The sequence below is a fragment of the Zeus faber genome, assembly GCF_960531495.2.
Source record: "Zeus faber genome assembly, chromosome: 15".
In the NCBI taxonomy this organism is placed as follows: domain Eukaryota; kingdom Metazoa; phylum Chordata; class Actinopteri; order Zeiformes; family Zeidae; genus Zeus; species Zeus faber.
Window position 1 is genome coordinate 28,015,047 of NC_137194.1, and position 16,458 is coordinate 28,031,504.

The window sequence follows — 16,458 nt, forward strand, 5'->3', positions numbered from 1 at the left end:
TAGGGTTAGTTTACCCTTCTTTTTTGGGTTAGGGTTAGTTTATCCTTCTTTTTTGGGTTAGGGTTAGTTTATCCTTCTTTTTTGGGTTAGGGTTAGTTTACCCTTCTTTTTTGGGTTAGGGTTAGTTTATCCTTCTTTTTTGGGTTAGGGTTAGTTTATCCTTCTTTTTTGGGTTAGGGTTAGTTTACCCTTCTTTTTTGGGTTAGGGTTAGTTTATCCTTCTTTTTTGGGTTAGGGTTAGTTTATCCTTCTTTTTTGGGTTAGGGTTAGTTTACCCTTCTTTTTTGGGTTAGGGTTAGTTTATCCTTCTTTTTTGGGTTAGGGTTAGTTTATCCTTCTTTTTTGGGTTAGGGTTAGTTTATCCTTCTTTTTTGGGTTAGGGTTAGCTTATCCTTCTCTTTTGGGTTAGGGTTAGCTTATCCTTCTTTTTTGGGTTAGGGTTAGTTTATCCTTCTTTTTTGGGTTAGGGTTAGTTTATCCTTCTTTTTTGGGTTAGGGTTAGTTTATCCTTCTTTTTTGGGTTAGGGTTAGTTTATCCTTCTTTTTTGGGTTAGGGTTAGTTTACCCTTCTTTTTTGGGTTAGGGTTAGTTTATCCTTCTTTTTTGGGTTAGGGTTAGTTTATCCTTCTTTTTTGGGTTAGGGTTAGTTTACCCTTCTTTTTTGGGTTAGGGTTAGTTTATCCTTCTTTTTTGGGTTAGGGTTAGTTTATCCTTCTTTTTTGGGTTAGGGTTAGTTTATCCTTCTTTTTTGGGTTAGGGTTAGTTTATCCTTCTTTTTTGGGTTAGGGTTAGTTTATCCTTCTTTTTTGGGTTAGGGTTAGCTTATCCTTCTCTTTTGGGTTAGGGTTAGCTTATCCTTCTTTTTTGGGTTAGGGTTAGTTTATCCTTCTTTTTTGGGTTAGGGTTAGTTTATCCTTCTTTTTTGGGTTAGGGTTAGCTTACCCTTCTTTTTTGGGTTAGGGTTAGTTTATCCTTCTTTTTTGGGTTAGGGTTAGTTTATCCTTCTTTTTTGGGTTAGGGTTAGTTTATCCTTCTTTTTTGGGTTAGGGTTAGTTTACCCTTCTTTTTTGGGTTAGGGTTAGTTTACCCTTCTTTTTTGGGTTAGGGTTAGCTTATCCTTCTTTTTTGGGTTAGGGTTAGTTTATCCTTCTTTTTTGGGTTAGGGTTAGCTTATCCTTCTTTTTTGGGTTAGGGTTAGTTTATCCTTCTTTTTTGGGTTAGGGTTAGTTTACCCTTCTTTTTTGGGTTAGGGTTAGTTTATCCTTCTTTTTTGGGTTAGGGTTAGCTTATCCTTCTTTTTTGGGTTAGGGTTAGTTTATCCTTCTTTTTTTGGTTAGGGTTAGTTTACCCTTCTTTTTTGGGTTAGGGTTAGTTTATCCTTCTTTCTTGGGTTAGGGTTAGTTTATCCTTCTCTTTTGGGTTAGGGTTAGTTTACCCTTCTTTTTTGGGTTAGGGTTAGTTTATCCTTCTTTTTTGGGTTAGGGTTAGTTTATCCTTCTTTTTCGGGTTAGGGTTAGCTTATCCTTCTTTTTTGGGTTAGGGTTAGTTTATCCTTCTTTTTTGGGTTAGGGTTAGTTTATCCTTCTTTTTTGGGTTAGGGTTAGCTTATCCTTCTTTTTTGGGTTAGGGTTAGTTTATCCTTCTTTTTTGGGTTAGGGTTAGTTTATCCTTCTTTTTTGGGTTAGGGTTAGTTTATCCTTCTTTTTTGGGTTAGGGTTAGCTTACCCTTCTTTTTTGGGTTAGGGTTAGCTTATCCTTCTTTTTTGGGTTAGGGTTAGCTTATCCTTCTTTTTTGGGTTAGGGTTAGTTTATCCTTCTTTTTTGGGTTAGGGTTAGTTTATCCTTCTTTTTTGGGTTAGGGTTAGCTTACCCTTCTTTTTTGGGTTAGGGTTAGTTTATCCTTCTTTTTTGGGTTAGGGTTAGCTTATCCTTCTTTTTTGGGTTAGGGTTAGTTTATCCTTCTTTTTTGGGTTAGGGTTAGTTTATCCTTCTTTTTTGGGTTAGGGTTAGCTTACCCTTCTTTTTTGGGTTAGGGTTAGCTTATCCTTCTTTTTTGGGTTAGGGTTAGCTTATCCTTCTTTTTTGGGTTAGGGTTAGCTTATCCTTCTTTTTTGGGTTAGGGTTAGTTTATCCTTCTTTTTTGGGTTAGGGTTAGTTTATCCTTCTTTTTTGGGTTAGGGTTAGCTTACCCTTCTTTTTTGGGTTAGGGTTAGCTTATCCTTCTTTTTTGGGTTAGGGTTAGCTTACCCTTCTTTTTTGGGTTAGGGTTAGTTTATCCTTCTTTTTTGGGTTAGGGTTAGTTTATCCTTCTTTTTTGGGTTAGGGTTAGCTTACCCTTCTTTTTTGGGTTAGGGTTAGTTTATCCTTCTTTTTTGGGTTAGGGTTAGCTTATCCTTCTTTTTTGGGTTAGGGTTAGCTTACCCTTCTTTTTTGGGTTAGGGTTAGTTTATCCTTCTTTTTTGGGTTAGGGTTAGTTTATCCTTCTTTTTTGGGTTAGGGTTAGCTTACCCTTCTTTTTTGGGTTAGGGTTAGTTTATCCTTCTTTTTTGGGTTAGGGTTAGTTTATCCTTCTTTTTTGGGTTAGGGTTAGTTTATCCTTCTTTTTTGGGTTAGGGTTAGTTTATCCTTCTTTTTTGGGTTAGGGTTAGTTTACCCTTCTTTTTTGGGTTAGGGTTAGTTTATCCTTCTTTTTTGGGTTAGGGTTAGCTTACCCTTCTTTTTTGGGTTAGGGTTAGTTTATCCTTCTTTTTTGGGTTAGGGTTAGCTTATCCTTCTTTTTTGGGTTAGGGTTAGCTTACCCTTCTTTTTTGGGTTAGGGTTAGTTTATCCTTCTTTTTTTGGTTAGGGTTAGCTTATCCTTCTCTTTTGGGTTAGGGTTAGCTTATCCTTCTTTTTTGGGTTAGGGTTAGTTTATCCTTCTTTTTTGGGTTAGGGTTAGTTTATCCTTCTTTTTTGGGTTAGGGTTAGCTTACCCTTCTTTTTTGGGTTAGGGTTAGTTTATCCTTCTTTTTTGGGTTAGGGTTAGTTTATCCTTCTTTTTTGGGTTAGGGTTAGTTTACCCTTCTTTTTTGGGTTAGGGTTAGTTTATCCTTCTTTTTTGGGTTAGGGTTAGTTTATCCTTCTTTTTTGGGTTAGGGTTAGTTTATCCTTCTTTTTTGGGTTAGGGTTAGTTTATCCTTCTTTTTTGGGTTAGGGTTAGTTTATCCTTCTTTTTTGGGTTAGGGTTAGTTTACCCTTCTTTTTTGGGTTAGGGTTAGTTTATCCTTCTTTTTTGGGTTAGGGTTAGTTTATCCTTCTTTTTTGGGTTAGGGTTAGTTTACCCTTCTTTTTTGGGTTAGGGTTAGTTTATCCTTCTTTTTTGGGTTAGGGTTAGTTTATCCTTCTTTTTTGGGTTAGGGTTAGTTTATCCTTCTTTTTTGGGTTAGGGTTAGTTTACCCTTCTTTTTTGGGTTAGGGTTAGTTTATCCTTCTTTTTTGGGTTAGGGTTAGTTTACCCTTCTTTTTTGGGTTAGGGTTAGTTTATCCTTCTTTTTTGGGTTAGGGTTAGTTTATCCTTCTTTTTTGGGTTAGGGTTAGTTTATCCTTCTTTTTTGGGTTAGGGTTAGTTTATCCTTCTTTTTTGGGTTAGGGTTAGTTTATCCTTCTTTTTTGGGTTAGGGTTAGCTTATCCTTCTCTTTTGGGTTAGGGTTAGCTTATCCTTCTTTTTTGGGTTAGGGTTAGTTTATCCTTCTTTTTTGGGTTAGGGTTAGTTTATCCTTCTTTTTTGGGTTAGGGTTAGTTTATCCTTCTTTTTTGGGTTAGGGTTAGTTTATCCTTCTTTTTTGGGTTAGGGTTAGTTTACCCTTCTTTTTTGGGTTAGGGTTAGTTTATCCTTCTTTTTTGGGTTAGGGTTAGTTTATCCTTCTTTTTTGGGTTAGGGTTAGTTTACCCTTCTTTTTTGGGTTAGGGTTAGTTTATCCTTCTTTTTTGGGTTAGGGTTAGTTTATCCTTCTTTTTTGGGTTAGGGTTAGTTTATCCTTCTTTTTTGGGTTAGGGTTAGTTTATCCTTCTTTTTTGGGTTAGGGTTAGCTTATCCTTCTCTTTTGGGTTAGGGTTAGCTTATCCTTCTTTTTTGGGTTAGGGTTAGTTTATCCTTCTTTTTTGGGTTAGGGTTAGTTTATCCTTCTTTTTTGGGTTAGGGTTAGCTTACCCTTCTTTTTTGGGTTAGGGTTAGTTTATCCTTCTTTTTTGGGTTAGGGTTAGTTTATCCTTCTTTTTTGGGTAAGGGTTAGTTTATCCTTCTTTTTTGGGTTAGGGTTAGTTTACCCTTCTTTTTTGGGTTAGGGTTAGTTTATCCTTCTTTTTTGGGTTAGGGTTAGTTTACCCTTCTTTTTTGGGCGGTGGCAGGACGAACGATACTGTGCACATGCGCGGGACGGCTCGGGGCCGCAGGGTTGCCAGGTCTCCATGACAAAAACCAGCCCAAAATAAAAGCTCAAAATAGTCCCAGCGCTTCACACTACTTTTTTAAGTCCAACATCATGACTTGTGGTCTTGCCCCAATCGGTGAGGAACCTAAAGAATTGTCGGAAATAGTTCGGAAATGTTTCCGCCAGTTCTTTGAGTTGCTAATAGCTAATAGTCCCCCCGTAGGGGGATGGTAGCTCAGGAGGTAGAGCTGGTGGTCTAGTGCTCTGAAGGTTGCTGGTTGGATCCCAGGCTCCTCCTGCTAGCATGCTGTAGTGTCCTTGAGCAAGACACTTAACCCCTAATTGCTCCTGATGGCTGCGTCCGTCGGTGTTTGAACAATTGTAAGTCGCTTTGGATAAAAGCGTCTGCTAAATGCAATGCAATGCAATGCAATGTAATGTAATGTAATGGGTGGCGCAGCACTGTCCCTCTCCGTTAGTTCTTGTTTTAAAGTTTTTTTGTTGGCTCGTTATTTTGGGGATTTACTTGAACAAGGATTCAGAATAATGCAGGAATAAAGGTTTTCTGGGACCTATCTTGTCCGAGGGGGGATCCTCAGACCTCAGGTGGCAGGTAAGGACCGTGCACGGCGGGATAGACATTGATGGCATCTCATGTACGCGAAACACCACATCACAAGCCGTTTCGAACGAAGGCTTCGGTGCGACAGTCATTGTGCCATTTGCGGGAATATTAGCGGATCTGGCAACACCGATGGACTCGATGGCGGCCGTGGGATTCGTTCCCTTTAAACCGCTTAAACGTAAATAAATGTTTAAGAATTAAAACAACGATGTTTAGTCTTCTGTTTTCATGCATACTCCTCGGTAAGTCCGAGCTGTGTTTGCTTTTTTTATTGTACGTTTCTCTCAGACGTCGACGACGTCAACTTGATCCCTTGACTTTGTGTGTGTTTACTTTCTGTTTGTTAGACTTCCTCCACGGAGAGGTTTGCAGACTCGGGGAGTACGCGACGAACGGCGGACAGTGCTGTCCCCTGTGCGACGCGGGTGACAAAACACTATTTCGCACTTGAAATGATTATGTTTAAATATAAACAGAGACGAAAACAGTTGCATTGTGACGACACCCCTTCCGCCATTACAGCAGACTCCTGGTTCGATGGTTACGTTTAGTAGATATAAACAGAGACGAAAAGTACAGCGCCAGAGTTACGTAATTATTTATTAACCATACTATTTCATTAGTAGTGCGTTATTATAAATAAAACGAATCAAGGCAGGTGGAAATAATAGCATCCTATTGTGTATAGTGGTGTAATAGTTTGCTGTTTTTATTTTTGTAAAAGAAAAAGTGTCAAAACAAGATGGCGTGGTCTATAAAAGGCATTCGACTCATAACTGCTACAGGGGAATCGATTCTTAACAATATCCAACACAAAAATAAAAAATATGATGTATTTCATTTGTTATGGTGGTTCTACTAACGCTGTATGGTCTATAACAGGAACAGTTGTACAGAGGGATTGCACCTCATTTTCAAGCACGGGATGTAAATCTTGTGGAAAAGGAACAACATACATGAATGTGGACAATGGTCTGACAGAGTGTTTTCATTGCAGCCTTTGCCTACAAGGTAAAAAACAAAACACCAAGTCAATGTTGCTTCAACATCAACTTGGTCATTAACAAAACGTATTTGAACTTCCATTTTCTTTCAATTGTTAGATCAGGGTCTGTTCACCAAAGAGCAATGCGAGGTGAAGAGCAACACAGTGTGCGAGGCGTTAGAGGGTTATTACTGCCTGAGATCCACACAGGATTCAGGCTGCAGATCTGCAGCAAGGCACAGGCGCTGTTCACCTGGTCAGAGACTGAAAGAACCTGGTAAGATATGTCCAGCGTCACCGTGTTGATACCTGATTGACTAACACAGTCAGTTAAATGTTGTGCTAATGGATTTGAAGAGTTTGTGTTTTTGTGGAAATTATTATAATTTTTTTTTTTTTTTAGGAACTAAAATTGCAGATAGCATCTGTGAAGAATGTCAACCAGGCTATTATTCACAGGATGGTGTAAACTGCTCAGTTTGGACAATGTAGGCTGTATTTCATTCAACAGTGTTGTTTTATACAATGGAAACATTGCTGTGTGTGTGTGTGTGTGTGTGTGTGTGTGTGTGTGTGTGTGTGTGTGTGTGTGTGTGTGTGTGTGTGAGAGAGAGAGAATCTGGTTCCAACTTCCTTAAAAAAAAAAGGCATTTGGCACTATACATTTTGAAGCAAATAGGATGTGAGTGTTGAATCTTTATCTATTTGACAAAGATAAGTAATTTCTTGGTTATTGTTGATGGTTTTTTTCTTTAGTAATATAAAGAAATATCCACCTTTCTAACCATTGAGCTTTCACTTTACTCACCCAACAGTTGCCAAGACGACCAAATAAAGACTGAAGAAGGAAGCCCAAGCAAAGATGCTGTTTGCAGTAATTCACCAAGACTTCACTTTTGTTTTTTGACACCAGTGTTATTTTTGGTGACAGTCGGATCTTGTGTCTTAGGTGAGCTTTTGTTTTGCCTGCTGTATATTAATTTGTATAAAATGATGTTCCGTGAAACATATACATTATATTTCCTCCCCGTGCTCATTTCTAGTGTCATTCAAAGAGGCTACCCTGCTAAATGTAATGTACCCGAAAAACTTAAAGGGCAACTTGCAGGTTGCCAGTGAATTAATGTGTAAGGAATGTATGTATCAATCATGTCAATTTCATTTAAAAAGTGTGTATATGTGTGTATATATACAGTGCATCCACAAAGTATTCACACCATTCAGCTCTTGTTGTGCATGCTGTATATTAATTTGTATAAAAAGACGATCCGTGAAACATATACATTATATTTCCTCCCTGTGCTCATTTCTAGTGTCATCCAAATATATTTTTTATTTTTATATAAAGCTGCTGTGTAACCATAGCTTTTATCGTATTGATTCTAGGCTCTCGATTGATGAATAAGGTCAGCTATCATTACCTTATAAAACTAAAGTACAATTTCATATTTGACCTCTAACCAGTATGGAACTGGGTTCAAAATCATATGCATAATTTTTTTGGTCAAATAATCTTTGTACAATTGCTTGAGTATTTTGTAGATCACAACAGTAACCTTTTTTTTTGTCATCGACAGGATAAACAAGTGGATGTTGAAAGGAGGCAACCTGAAAATCAAGAAGCTAATACAGTCACTCTTTAAAGGACAACTTGCAGGTTGCCAGTGAATTAATGTGTAAGGAATGTATGTATCAATCATGTCAATTTCATTAAAAAAGTGTGTATATGTGTGTATATACAGTGCATCCACAAATTATTCACACACATTGTTATGTTACAGCCTTATTCCAAAATGGATTAAATTCATTATTTTCCTCATCTACACACAATACCCCATAATGACAAAGCAAAAAAGTTTTGTTTTTTTCCCCGAAATGTTTGCAAATTTTATTAAAAATAAAAAACTGAAATATTGCATGTACATACAGTATGTATTCACACGCTTTTACGAAGGTAAACCTTCGCCCCAGTCTGAGGTCCTGAGTGCTCTGGAGCTGTCATCAAAGATCGATCCTGACTCGTCTCCCAGTTCCTGCGGCTGAAAAACACCCCCACAACATGATGCCGCCATCAGCATGCTGCACCGTAGGGATGGTTGTAGCCAGGTGGTGCGGGGCGCCTGGTTTCCTCCCGACGTGACGCTTGGCATTCAGGCCAAAGAGTTCAATCTTGGTTTCATCAGACCAGAGAATCTTGTTTCTCATAGTCTGAGAGTCCTTCGGGTGCCTTCTGGCAAACTCCCAGCGGGCTGTCATGTGCCTTTTACTGAGTAGAGGCTTCCTGGCCACTCTACCATGAAGGCTTGATGGGTGGAGTGCTGCGGAGATGGTTGTCCTCCTGGAAGGTTCTCCCAGCTCCACAGAGGAACGCTGGAGCTTTGTCAGAGTGACCATCAGGTTCTTGGTCACCTCCCTGACCAAGGCCCTTCTCCCCGATTGCTCAGTTTGGCTGGGCGGCCAGCTCTAGGTACAGTGCTGGTGGTTCCAAGCTTCTTCCATTTACGAATGATGGAGACCACCGTGCTCTACTGGACCTTCAATGCTGCATTTCTTTTTGTGCCTCGATACAATCCTGTCTCGGAGGTCTACAGACAATTCCTTTGACTTCATGGCTTGGTTTCTGCTCTGACATGCACTGTCAACAGTGGGACCTTATAGAGAGGTGTGTGGCTTCCAAATCATGTCCAATCAATTGAATTTACTACAGGTTGACTCCCAGTTGTAGAAACATCTCAAGGATGATCAGTGGGAACAGGATGCTCCTGAGCTCAATTTTGAGTGTCATAGCAAAGGGTGTGAATACATATGTACATGCGGTATTTCAGTTTTTTATTTTTAATAAATTAGAAAAAATGTAAAACTTTTTTGCTTTGTCATTATGGGGTATTGTGTGTAGATCGATGAGGGGGAAAAAAGGAATTTAATCCATTTTGGAATAAGACTAACATAAAATGTGGGGAAAGTGAAGGGGTGTGAATACTTTTCGGATGCTGTGTGTGTGTGTGTGTGTGTGTGTGTATAATTAAGTAAATTACTTAAATAATATTGTTAACGTTGAATGGCACCATATTCATTATCAATAAATCTGTTCAAGTGAATTGTTTGAATTTAAAATTTATTTTCACACTTTGCACATGCTATATAAAGGGATTTTAGACTCTCATTCATGGAAAATGGTAAATGTCCAGCCGAGCAATCAATTGCTGCTGTTCTCCCATTTTCAGACAGACAGAAAGATCGAATGGAATTAGTTCCAAACAGGTATGAACAATGAATTAATGAACCATCAGAGAACATTAAAGAAGCCAAATAACAGCCAGTGGGGCAGACTGGGGCCCCCAGAACAAGCACCACAGTGAAGTAGAGGCTAGCTTATGTCCAACAATGGACGCAAGGCGGAAACTCTGCCCCCCGCCCATTTAACCATTTGGAGTTACAAAGTGACAGGTATTTTACCAGAAGACAATATGTCATGTCTCACACCTTAATTAAAGATGTTCCGTCTTCTGTTTTCATGCATACTCCTCGGTAAGTCCGAACTGTGTTTGCTTTTTTTATTGTACGTTTCTCTCAGACGTCGACGACGTCAACTTGATCCCTTGACTTGGTGCGTGTTTACTTTCTCTTTGTTAGACTTCCTCCACGGAGAGGTTTGCAGACGCGGGGCGTACAGAACACACAGCGGAAAGTGCTGTCCCCTGTGCGACGCGGGTGACAAAACACTATTTCGCACTTGAAATGATTATGTTTAAATATAAACAGAGACGAAAACAGTTGCATTGTGACGACACCCCTTCCGCCATTACAGCAGACTCCTGGTTCGATGGTTACGTTTAGTAGATATAAACAGAGACGAAAAGTACAGCGCCAGAGTTATGTAATTATTTATTAACCATACTATTTCATTAGTAGTGCGTTATTATAAATAAAACGAATCAAGGCAGGTGGAAATAATAGCATCCTATTGTGTATAGTGGTGTAATAGTTTGCTGTTTTTATTTTTGTAAAAGAAAAAGTGTCAAAACAAGATGGCGTGGTCTATAAAAGGCATTCGACTCATAACTGCTACAGGGGAATCGATTCTTAACAATATCCAACACAAAAATAAAAAATATGATGTATTTCATTTGTTATGGTGGTTCTACTAACGCTGTATGGTCTATAACAGGAACAGTTGTACAGAGGGATTGCACCTCATTTTCAAGCACGGGATGTAAATCTTGTGGAAAAGGAACAACATACATGAATGTGGACAATGGTCTGACAGAGTGTTTTCATTGCAGCCTTTGCCTACAAGGTAAAAAACAAAACACCAAGTCAATGTTGCTTCAACATCAACTTGGTCATTAACAAAACGTATTTGAACTTCCATTTTCTTTCAATTGTTAGATCAGGGTCTGTTCACCAAAGAGCAATGCGAGGTGAAGAGCAACACAGTGTGCGAGGCGTTAGAGGGTTATTACTGCCTGAGATCCACACAGGATTCAGGCTGCAGATCTGCAGCAAGGCACAGGCGCTGTTCACCTGGTCAGAGACTGAAAGAACCTGGTAAGATATGTCCAGCGTCACCGTGTTGATACCTGATTGACTAACACAGTCAGTTAAATGTTGTGCTAATGGATTTGAAGAGTTTGTGTTTTTGTGGAAATTATTATAATTTTTTTTTTTTTTTAGGAACTAAAATTGCAGATAGCATCTGTGAAGAATGTCAACCAGGCTATTATTCACAGGATGGTGTAAACTGCTCAGTTTGGACAATGTAGGCTGTATTTCATTCAACAGTGTTGTTTTATACAATGGAAACATTGCTGTGTGTGTGTGTGTGTGTGTGTGTGTGTGTGTGTGTGTGTGTGTGTGTGTGTGTGTGTGTGTGTGTGTGTGTGTGTGTGTGTGTGTGTGTGTGTGTGTGTGTGTGTGTGTGTGTGTGAGAGAGAGAATCTGGTTCCAACTTCCTTAAAAAAAAAAGGCATTTGGCACTATACATTTTGAAGCAAATAGGATGTGAGTGTTGAATCTTTATCTATTTGACAAAGATAAGTAATTTCTTGGTTATTGTTGATGGTTTTTTTCTTTAGTAATATAAAGAAATATCCACCTTTCTAACCATTGAGCTTTCACTTTACTCACCCAACAGTTGCCAAGACGACCAAATAAAGACTGAAGAAGGAAGCCCAAGCAAAGATGCTGTTTGCAGTAATTCACCAAGACTTCACTTTTGTTTTTTGACACCAGTGTTATTTTTGGTGACAGTCGGATCTTGTGTCTTAGGTGAGCTCTTGTTGTGCATGCTGTATATTAATTTGTATAAAAAGACGATCCGTGAAACATATACATTATATTTCCTCCCTGTGCTCATTTCTAGTGTCATCCAAATGTATTTTTTATTTTTATATAAAGCTGCTGTGTAACTATTGCTTTCATCTTTTTGATTCTAGGCTCTCGATTGATGAATAAGGTCTCCTATCGTTTACCTTATAAAACTATATAATAATAGATAATGGATGGATGGATATACTGTATATATGTGTATGTGTATATGTATAAATCAGTAAATTACTCACTTAAATAAAATAATGACATTGTTAACGTTGAATGGCACCATATTCATTATCAATAAATCTGTTTCTATATAAGTGAATTGTTGACTTTGCAAATGCTATATGAAGGGATTTTAGACTCTCATTCATGGAGAATGGTAAATGTCCAGCCGAACAATCAATTGCTGCTGTTCTTCCATTTTCCTGACATTTTGCAACGCGAAACCCAGACCCAGTTCACTAGTGGGACGATCCAACAGTGGGATGCATTTTAATTACTGCACAAGCAGGATGTCTTAAAAATTGAGGGATAGGAGACAAAGATCGAATAGAATTAGTTCCAAACAGGTGCCAACAATGAATTAATGAACCATCAGAGAACATTAAAGAAGCCAAATAACAGCCAGTGGGGCAGACTGGGGCCCCCAGAACAAGCACCACAGTGAAGTAGAGGCTAGCTTATGTCCAACAATGGACGCAAGGCGGAAACTCTGCCCCCCGCCCATTTAATGTGAGAGGATATCTTCCAAAGCTGGCTGGCAATGTGTCAATGACTTACAGCTATGTGTTTATTAGGGATCCAGCCCCGAAGAGTCAGGAACCCTATTGCTAGTATATAGATAGCAATGGATCCGCTGCACTCAAAGACAAGATGAATGTGTATTCACGGCAGTCCCTACATGCCGTCATCCAAGTTTGATTCACATCGGTCCATTATTGTGGAATAATTGAGTAAAAAACACATTTTCTATCATCAGTGCAACATGCACACATGCGTAAATGACAGCATACAAGTCACATGACAGGATTGCAGTCGAGTGACTGGTCAACAACCGGGTCCTCACCAAGGTGGTGGATCAGACAATCTGAATAAGATGTGTATTCAGGGCGGTTCCAACATGGCGTTGTTCGAGTTTTAACCAGATCGGTTTAGTAATGTGGAGGGAGTTTGTGATCAACAATGGCCACCTCACCAAGATGGGGCCATTCACAGACGTATGCTACAACAAAGAAGTAGTTGTGGGCATGCACAAGTTGACAGTCGAGCAACACAGATCACGTGACATAATCACGACTGGATTTTAACTAAAGATACAAACTCCTATCCATATGAAGTTACAAAGTGACAGGTATTTTACCAGAAGACAATTGGATTAAACAAAGCGCAGCGTATTCAACGTCAGAAATGTACAACGGACAACGGAAACCCACCAAAGTAAGTTCTACTAATAGTTCTAATAAAAAACGATTAACATCACTGTCAGAACTTATAGACATTCAACAGCAGTGACGTGCAGTCAGGGGAGGCAGAGCCTCCCCTGTCATACTCCAATGAAAATAGCTGTTACAAAACATTAAAAAAAAAAACGTAATAAAATATTTTTCGACTGTTCTGTGCTATAAATGTCATTTGTGTCATGTGATTTCTGCATCATTCCAATCATTTTTTATACTCATAATTGCCAAATTTGCAGAGCTCCGCTGCAAATACAGGATGAGACGAGAGCTGAGGCAGCAATGAGCTCAGCCTCCTCTGATTGCGTAGCCCCTCAGAACCTGGATGGAGCGCGTGCCTGTTACTATCGCTCTGTATGTCACCAATGTAATGTTTGTAGCCCCCTTCATTACATGTCCTCGCCTTCCATAGTCCAGGTAACTTATTTCACGTATGTGTATAAACTTTAGGCTCGCTGGTCTCGTCATAAAACTGAAATAAAAAAGCCACCAGGGGAGGCAGCGATCACATCTGCCTCACATGACTGACGCCCGTCTCCCTCCACGCTCTGAGTTTGAGCCTCCTTACAATTTCCAGCGGCTGCAAAAATGGTAAACGTTATATGGGACCTTAAGAATTTCTCCAAATTGGACTTTCAATCAAAATAGAGAGTGATAAACAATGGAAGACCGAAGACTGAGCTTCAGGACCTACTACACACGAAGGGACAGAAAATAACAAGGTGGTTTCAGATGGAGTGGTACCAACAGAAAGAATGGCTGTGTCGTTGTGTTACCAAGAATCACCTTTACTGCTTTCCCTGCCTTCTGTTGGAAGATTTTGGGACTTGAAAATTCCACCAAGGAGCCTCAACAAACTCAACAAATCGCCTGTAAAACCGCACATTCAAAGCCAAATTTCTGTAAAACCTTTTCGGAACCTCAAGGATAGATCTGGCTTTGAATGACCAGCGGAGATTAAATATCAGCATCGACAATGCTAAGGTAAAGTGTGAGATACTAAAGGACTTTATTAATGCGACCTGCTTCCCAGCCAAACAGGCATTAGTATTTTGCGGTAACGATGAGAGTCCAAGCTCTTCTACAAATCGTGTAATCGTGGCAACTATGTGGAGCTATTACATGCTTTTGCTGAGAAAGGTGAAAAGTTAGCTAGACATTTGGAGACACTTAACAGAATACACAACGATTTAATCGAAGGAGTCGGTGATGGAATTAGAAACTATATCAAAGAGGAGATGAATGCAGCCCCATTTGTTGCAGTCTAAGTAGATGGGATGTCACAAACAAAGGATTTGATTTGAGGATGCGAGTGATGACAGGCAAACACCGGCTATTGCTGATTATGTTTTGGGAGTGTTGGCAAAATACAATAGCGTTGAAAAGCTGGTAGCTCGGTATTCCGCCCTCCCTGAACGTTGGTGTTAAGTTTGGCAGACAGGTAAACAGTTCTCCAAAAAAAGAGACGAAGGCTTCCAGGTTCAGGCTGTCTATTTGTTACGTTACAAAGCACATTCAATCAACTATACAGTATAGTATAATGCTGAATGAACCTCTAACATTGCTAGCATAACTGCTACAACCATGTGAAAGCTCAATGCTAACGTATAATGGGAATAACCGTTAACGCGCTAACAAAATTAGCATCGGCGATCGCGATAATATTAACTAAACAAATTCGCTTCACATACTTAACATATGTTAAGTACTCATACTTGCAGGCATATATTTCCTATGCTTTGTAGAAACGAACTCATAGCTGATGACACATCTCTGACATCTCTCAGCTCTTTGCTACATCAACACTCCACACTGACCAGCTACAACAACCTTAAGAATCAAAACTCACACTCAAAATACAGCCTCCACAGGGTGGAGACATTGCGTGCCTGAGTTTAAAATGTTTTTTAAAACAGTTGAGGGACTTGCGCCGTTTTTCAATAAGCGCTGTGTTCCGGATTAAGAACGAAAATCCCGATGGTTGGGACAATGACACCCTGATGATGGCCGCCGGATATGATCTCTGGCTGTCAAAGGCATCAGCCTGCTTCTTCATAATGGCATATGAGGTCATTTTCAAGTAAATCGATGCACTCTTGTGTGCCGCAGAATAAAGTAATGGACATTGCATTCTGCTGTGCGTGAATCTGGGACAAATATACCTGTTGATACTCCACACATCTCGCTGTTAAGAGGCTCATTTCATCAGGGTGATATACAGTTTGGAGACTCCAGGAACAAGCATTGTGCAGCTATCAGTTTGACAGCAGTACTTAAGCACAAGACCCAAAAGGTTTTGACATGGACAGCCAGTGAGCAAGATGATGTTTTTATAGAAGGGACTATAATTACTGGTTAAAAAATAACCATAAGCAATTACATAATACAAGGAACATGTATTTATTGTGTATGTGTTTTGAAATATTTGCATTATTTTTGTGTTTTTGGTGTAGTCCACGACACACAATTAATTTCATTAAATATAAACTTACAATATAAGTCAGTTAAACCACTTACCTTAGTTAATTTATTTATGGGTTTATAAAATACATTACCATTGTGAAGGCGGTTTTCTGTTGATTTACAGAGTTCCATACCGCGCCACAACAAAGGAACTTCTGCAGTCACAAAACACACCAGAATAGAGAGCTAAAGCACACTCGTCCATTGAACTTTAATGAAGAGCCGACTACCCTGGACCCCGCGTATTGCTGCCTGCAGCTATATTCATTATTATCATTTTTTTTGTCTTTAAATAACCTTGTCATGGCATTTGAGGTTGTAGAGAACACGACTTAGAATTAAGGGCTGCAATGACAGGTTCTGCCGGTAGACAGCAGTGTGGACGTCGAAATGTTTCAAAACAATTGTGTTGAACGTCTTCGTCCCAAACGGAACACTTCTGAATACTAGACTATGAACTGTATGTTTGGAACAGCTTTCAATCACTTACGATCATAGTTGTGATCGTATGATCATAACTATGATCAAAACCAAGTAATACTATTATATTATTAATTTATAAAATAATATAAAAACTGCTAACTATGAACTTTTGATCATAGACACCAATAGGGTGTCCTATGTGGATATTGGTTATATACACATATGGCCTGATCTTTGAACAAAAACAAAATAACTAAGATCAGAAAATTATGAATTGACCGTCACAACTAATCCCCATCCATTACAGGAAGGGCAAAACCAGCTATTAATGTGTGGAGGTAAAAAATGAACATGACTCGAATGAATCGCACTTGAAAAGCTTTCTTTTCTCAAAAATCTGACATTTGCCCGTGAAACCCACATCTTTTCTAATGCAGCCCAAGAAATGCAGATATCGAACAACAATTAGTGATTTAAAAACTGTGTTATGAAGTGGTGCAGTTGAAATCGAGCCTATTTTTTAACCATGGAGCCAATGGAAAACATCATCGGTTACCAGTCTCAAGTATTAAAGCCACATTGTTCCATTACCATTTCATCACCACTCGGTGGCGCTTGGATCTTGGCTCTAAATTGTGACACTGGTACAAAGGTGTGCACCCAAATCATACATGATATTATCAGGGGAGGGAGCTACATTGTATCCCCCCTGAAATGCCGCATCTCTTCTTATCGTGCAATGTATGGCGTTAAACAGTGACCGAGTTCAGATACTTTAT

At 39.2% G+C, this 16,458-nt stretch overlaps 1 protein-coding gene and 1 long non-coding RNA gene across 2 annotated transcripts; both read left to right on the forward strand.

The window, feature by feature from the left end:
- The first annotated feature begins 4,969 nt into the window (after nucleotides 1-4,969).
- LOC307240883 (tumor necrosis factor receptor superfamily member 14-like) lies at nucleotides 4,970-9,118 on the forward strand. Its single transcript, XM_080014781.1, has 8 exons — nucleotides 4,970-5,023; nucleotides 5,383-5,460; nucleotides 5,918-6,046; nucleotides 6,139-6,297; nucleotides 6,424-6,508; nucleotides 6,836-6,969; nucleotides 7,407-7,426; nucleotides 7,598-9,118. The coding sequence occupies exons 3-8, from the start codon at nucleotides 5,992-5,994 to the stop codon at nucleotides 7,661-7,663; spliced, it is 519 nt and encodes a 172-aa protein (XP_079870907.1). The 5' UTR covers nucleotides 4,970-5,023; nucleotides 5,383-5,460; nucleotides 5,918-5,991; the 3' UTR covers nucleotides 7,664-9,118.
- Nucleotides 9,119-9,337: 219 nt separating this feature from the next.
- Nucleotides 9,338-11,653, forward strand: LOC307240812. Its single transcript, XR_013844527.1, has 7 exons — nucleotides 9,338-9,548; nucleotides 9,654-9,731; nucleotides 10,189-10,317; nucleotides 10,410-10,568; nucleotides 10,695-10,779; nucleotides 11,155-11,288; nucleotides 11,456-11,653. It is a non-coding gene; the product is annotated as an uncharacterized lncRNA (long non-coding RNA).
- Nucleotides 11,654-16,458: the final 4,805 nt, after the last annotated feature.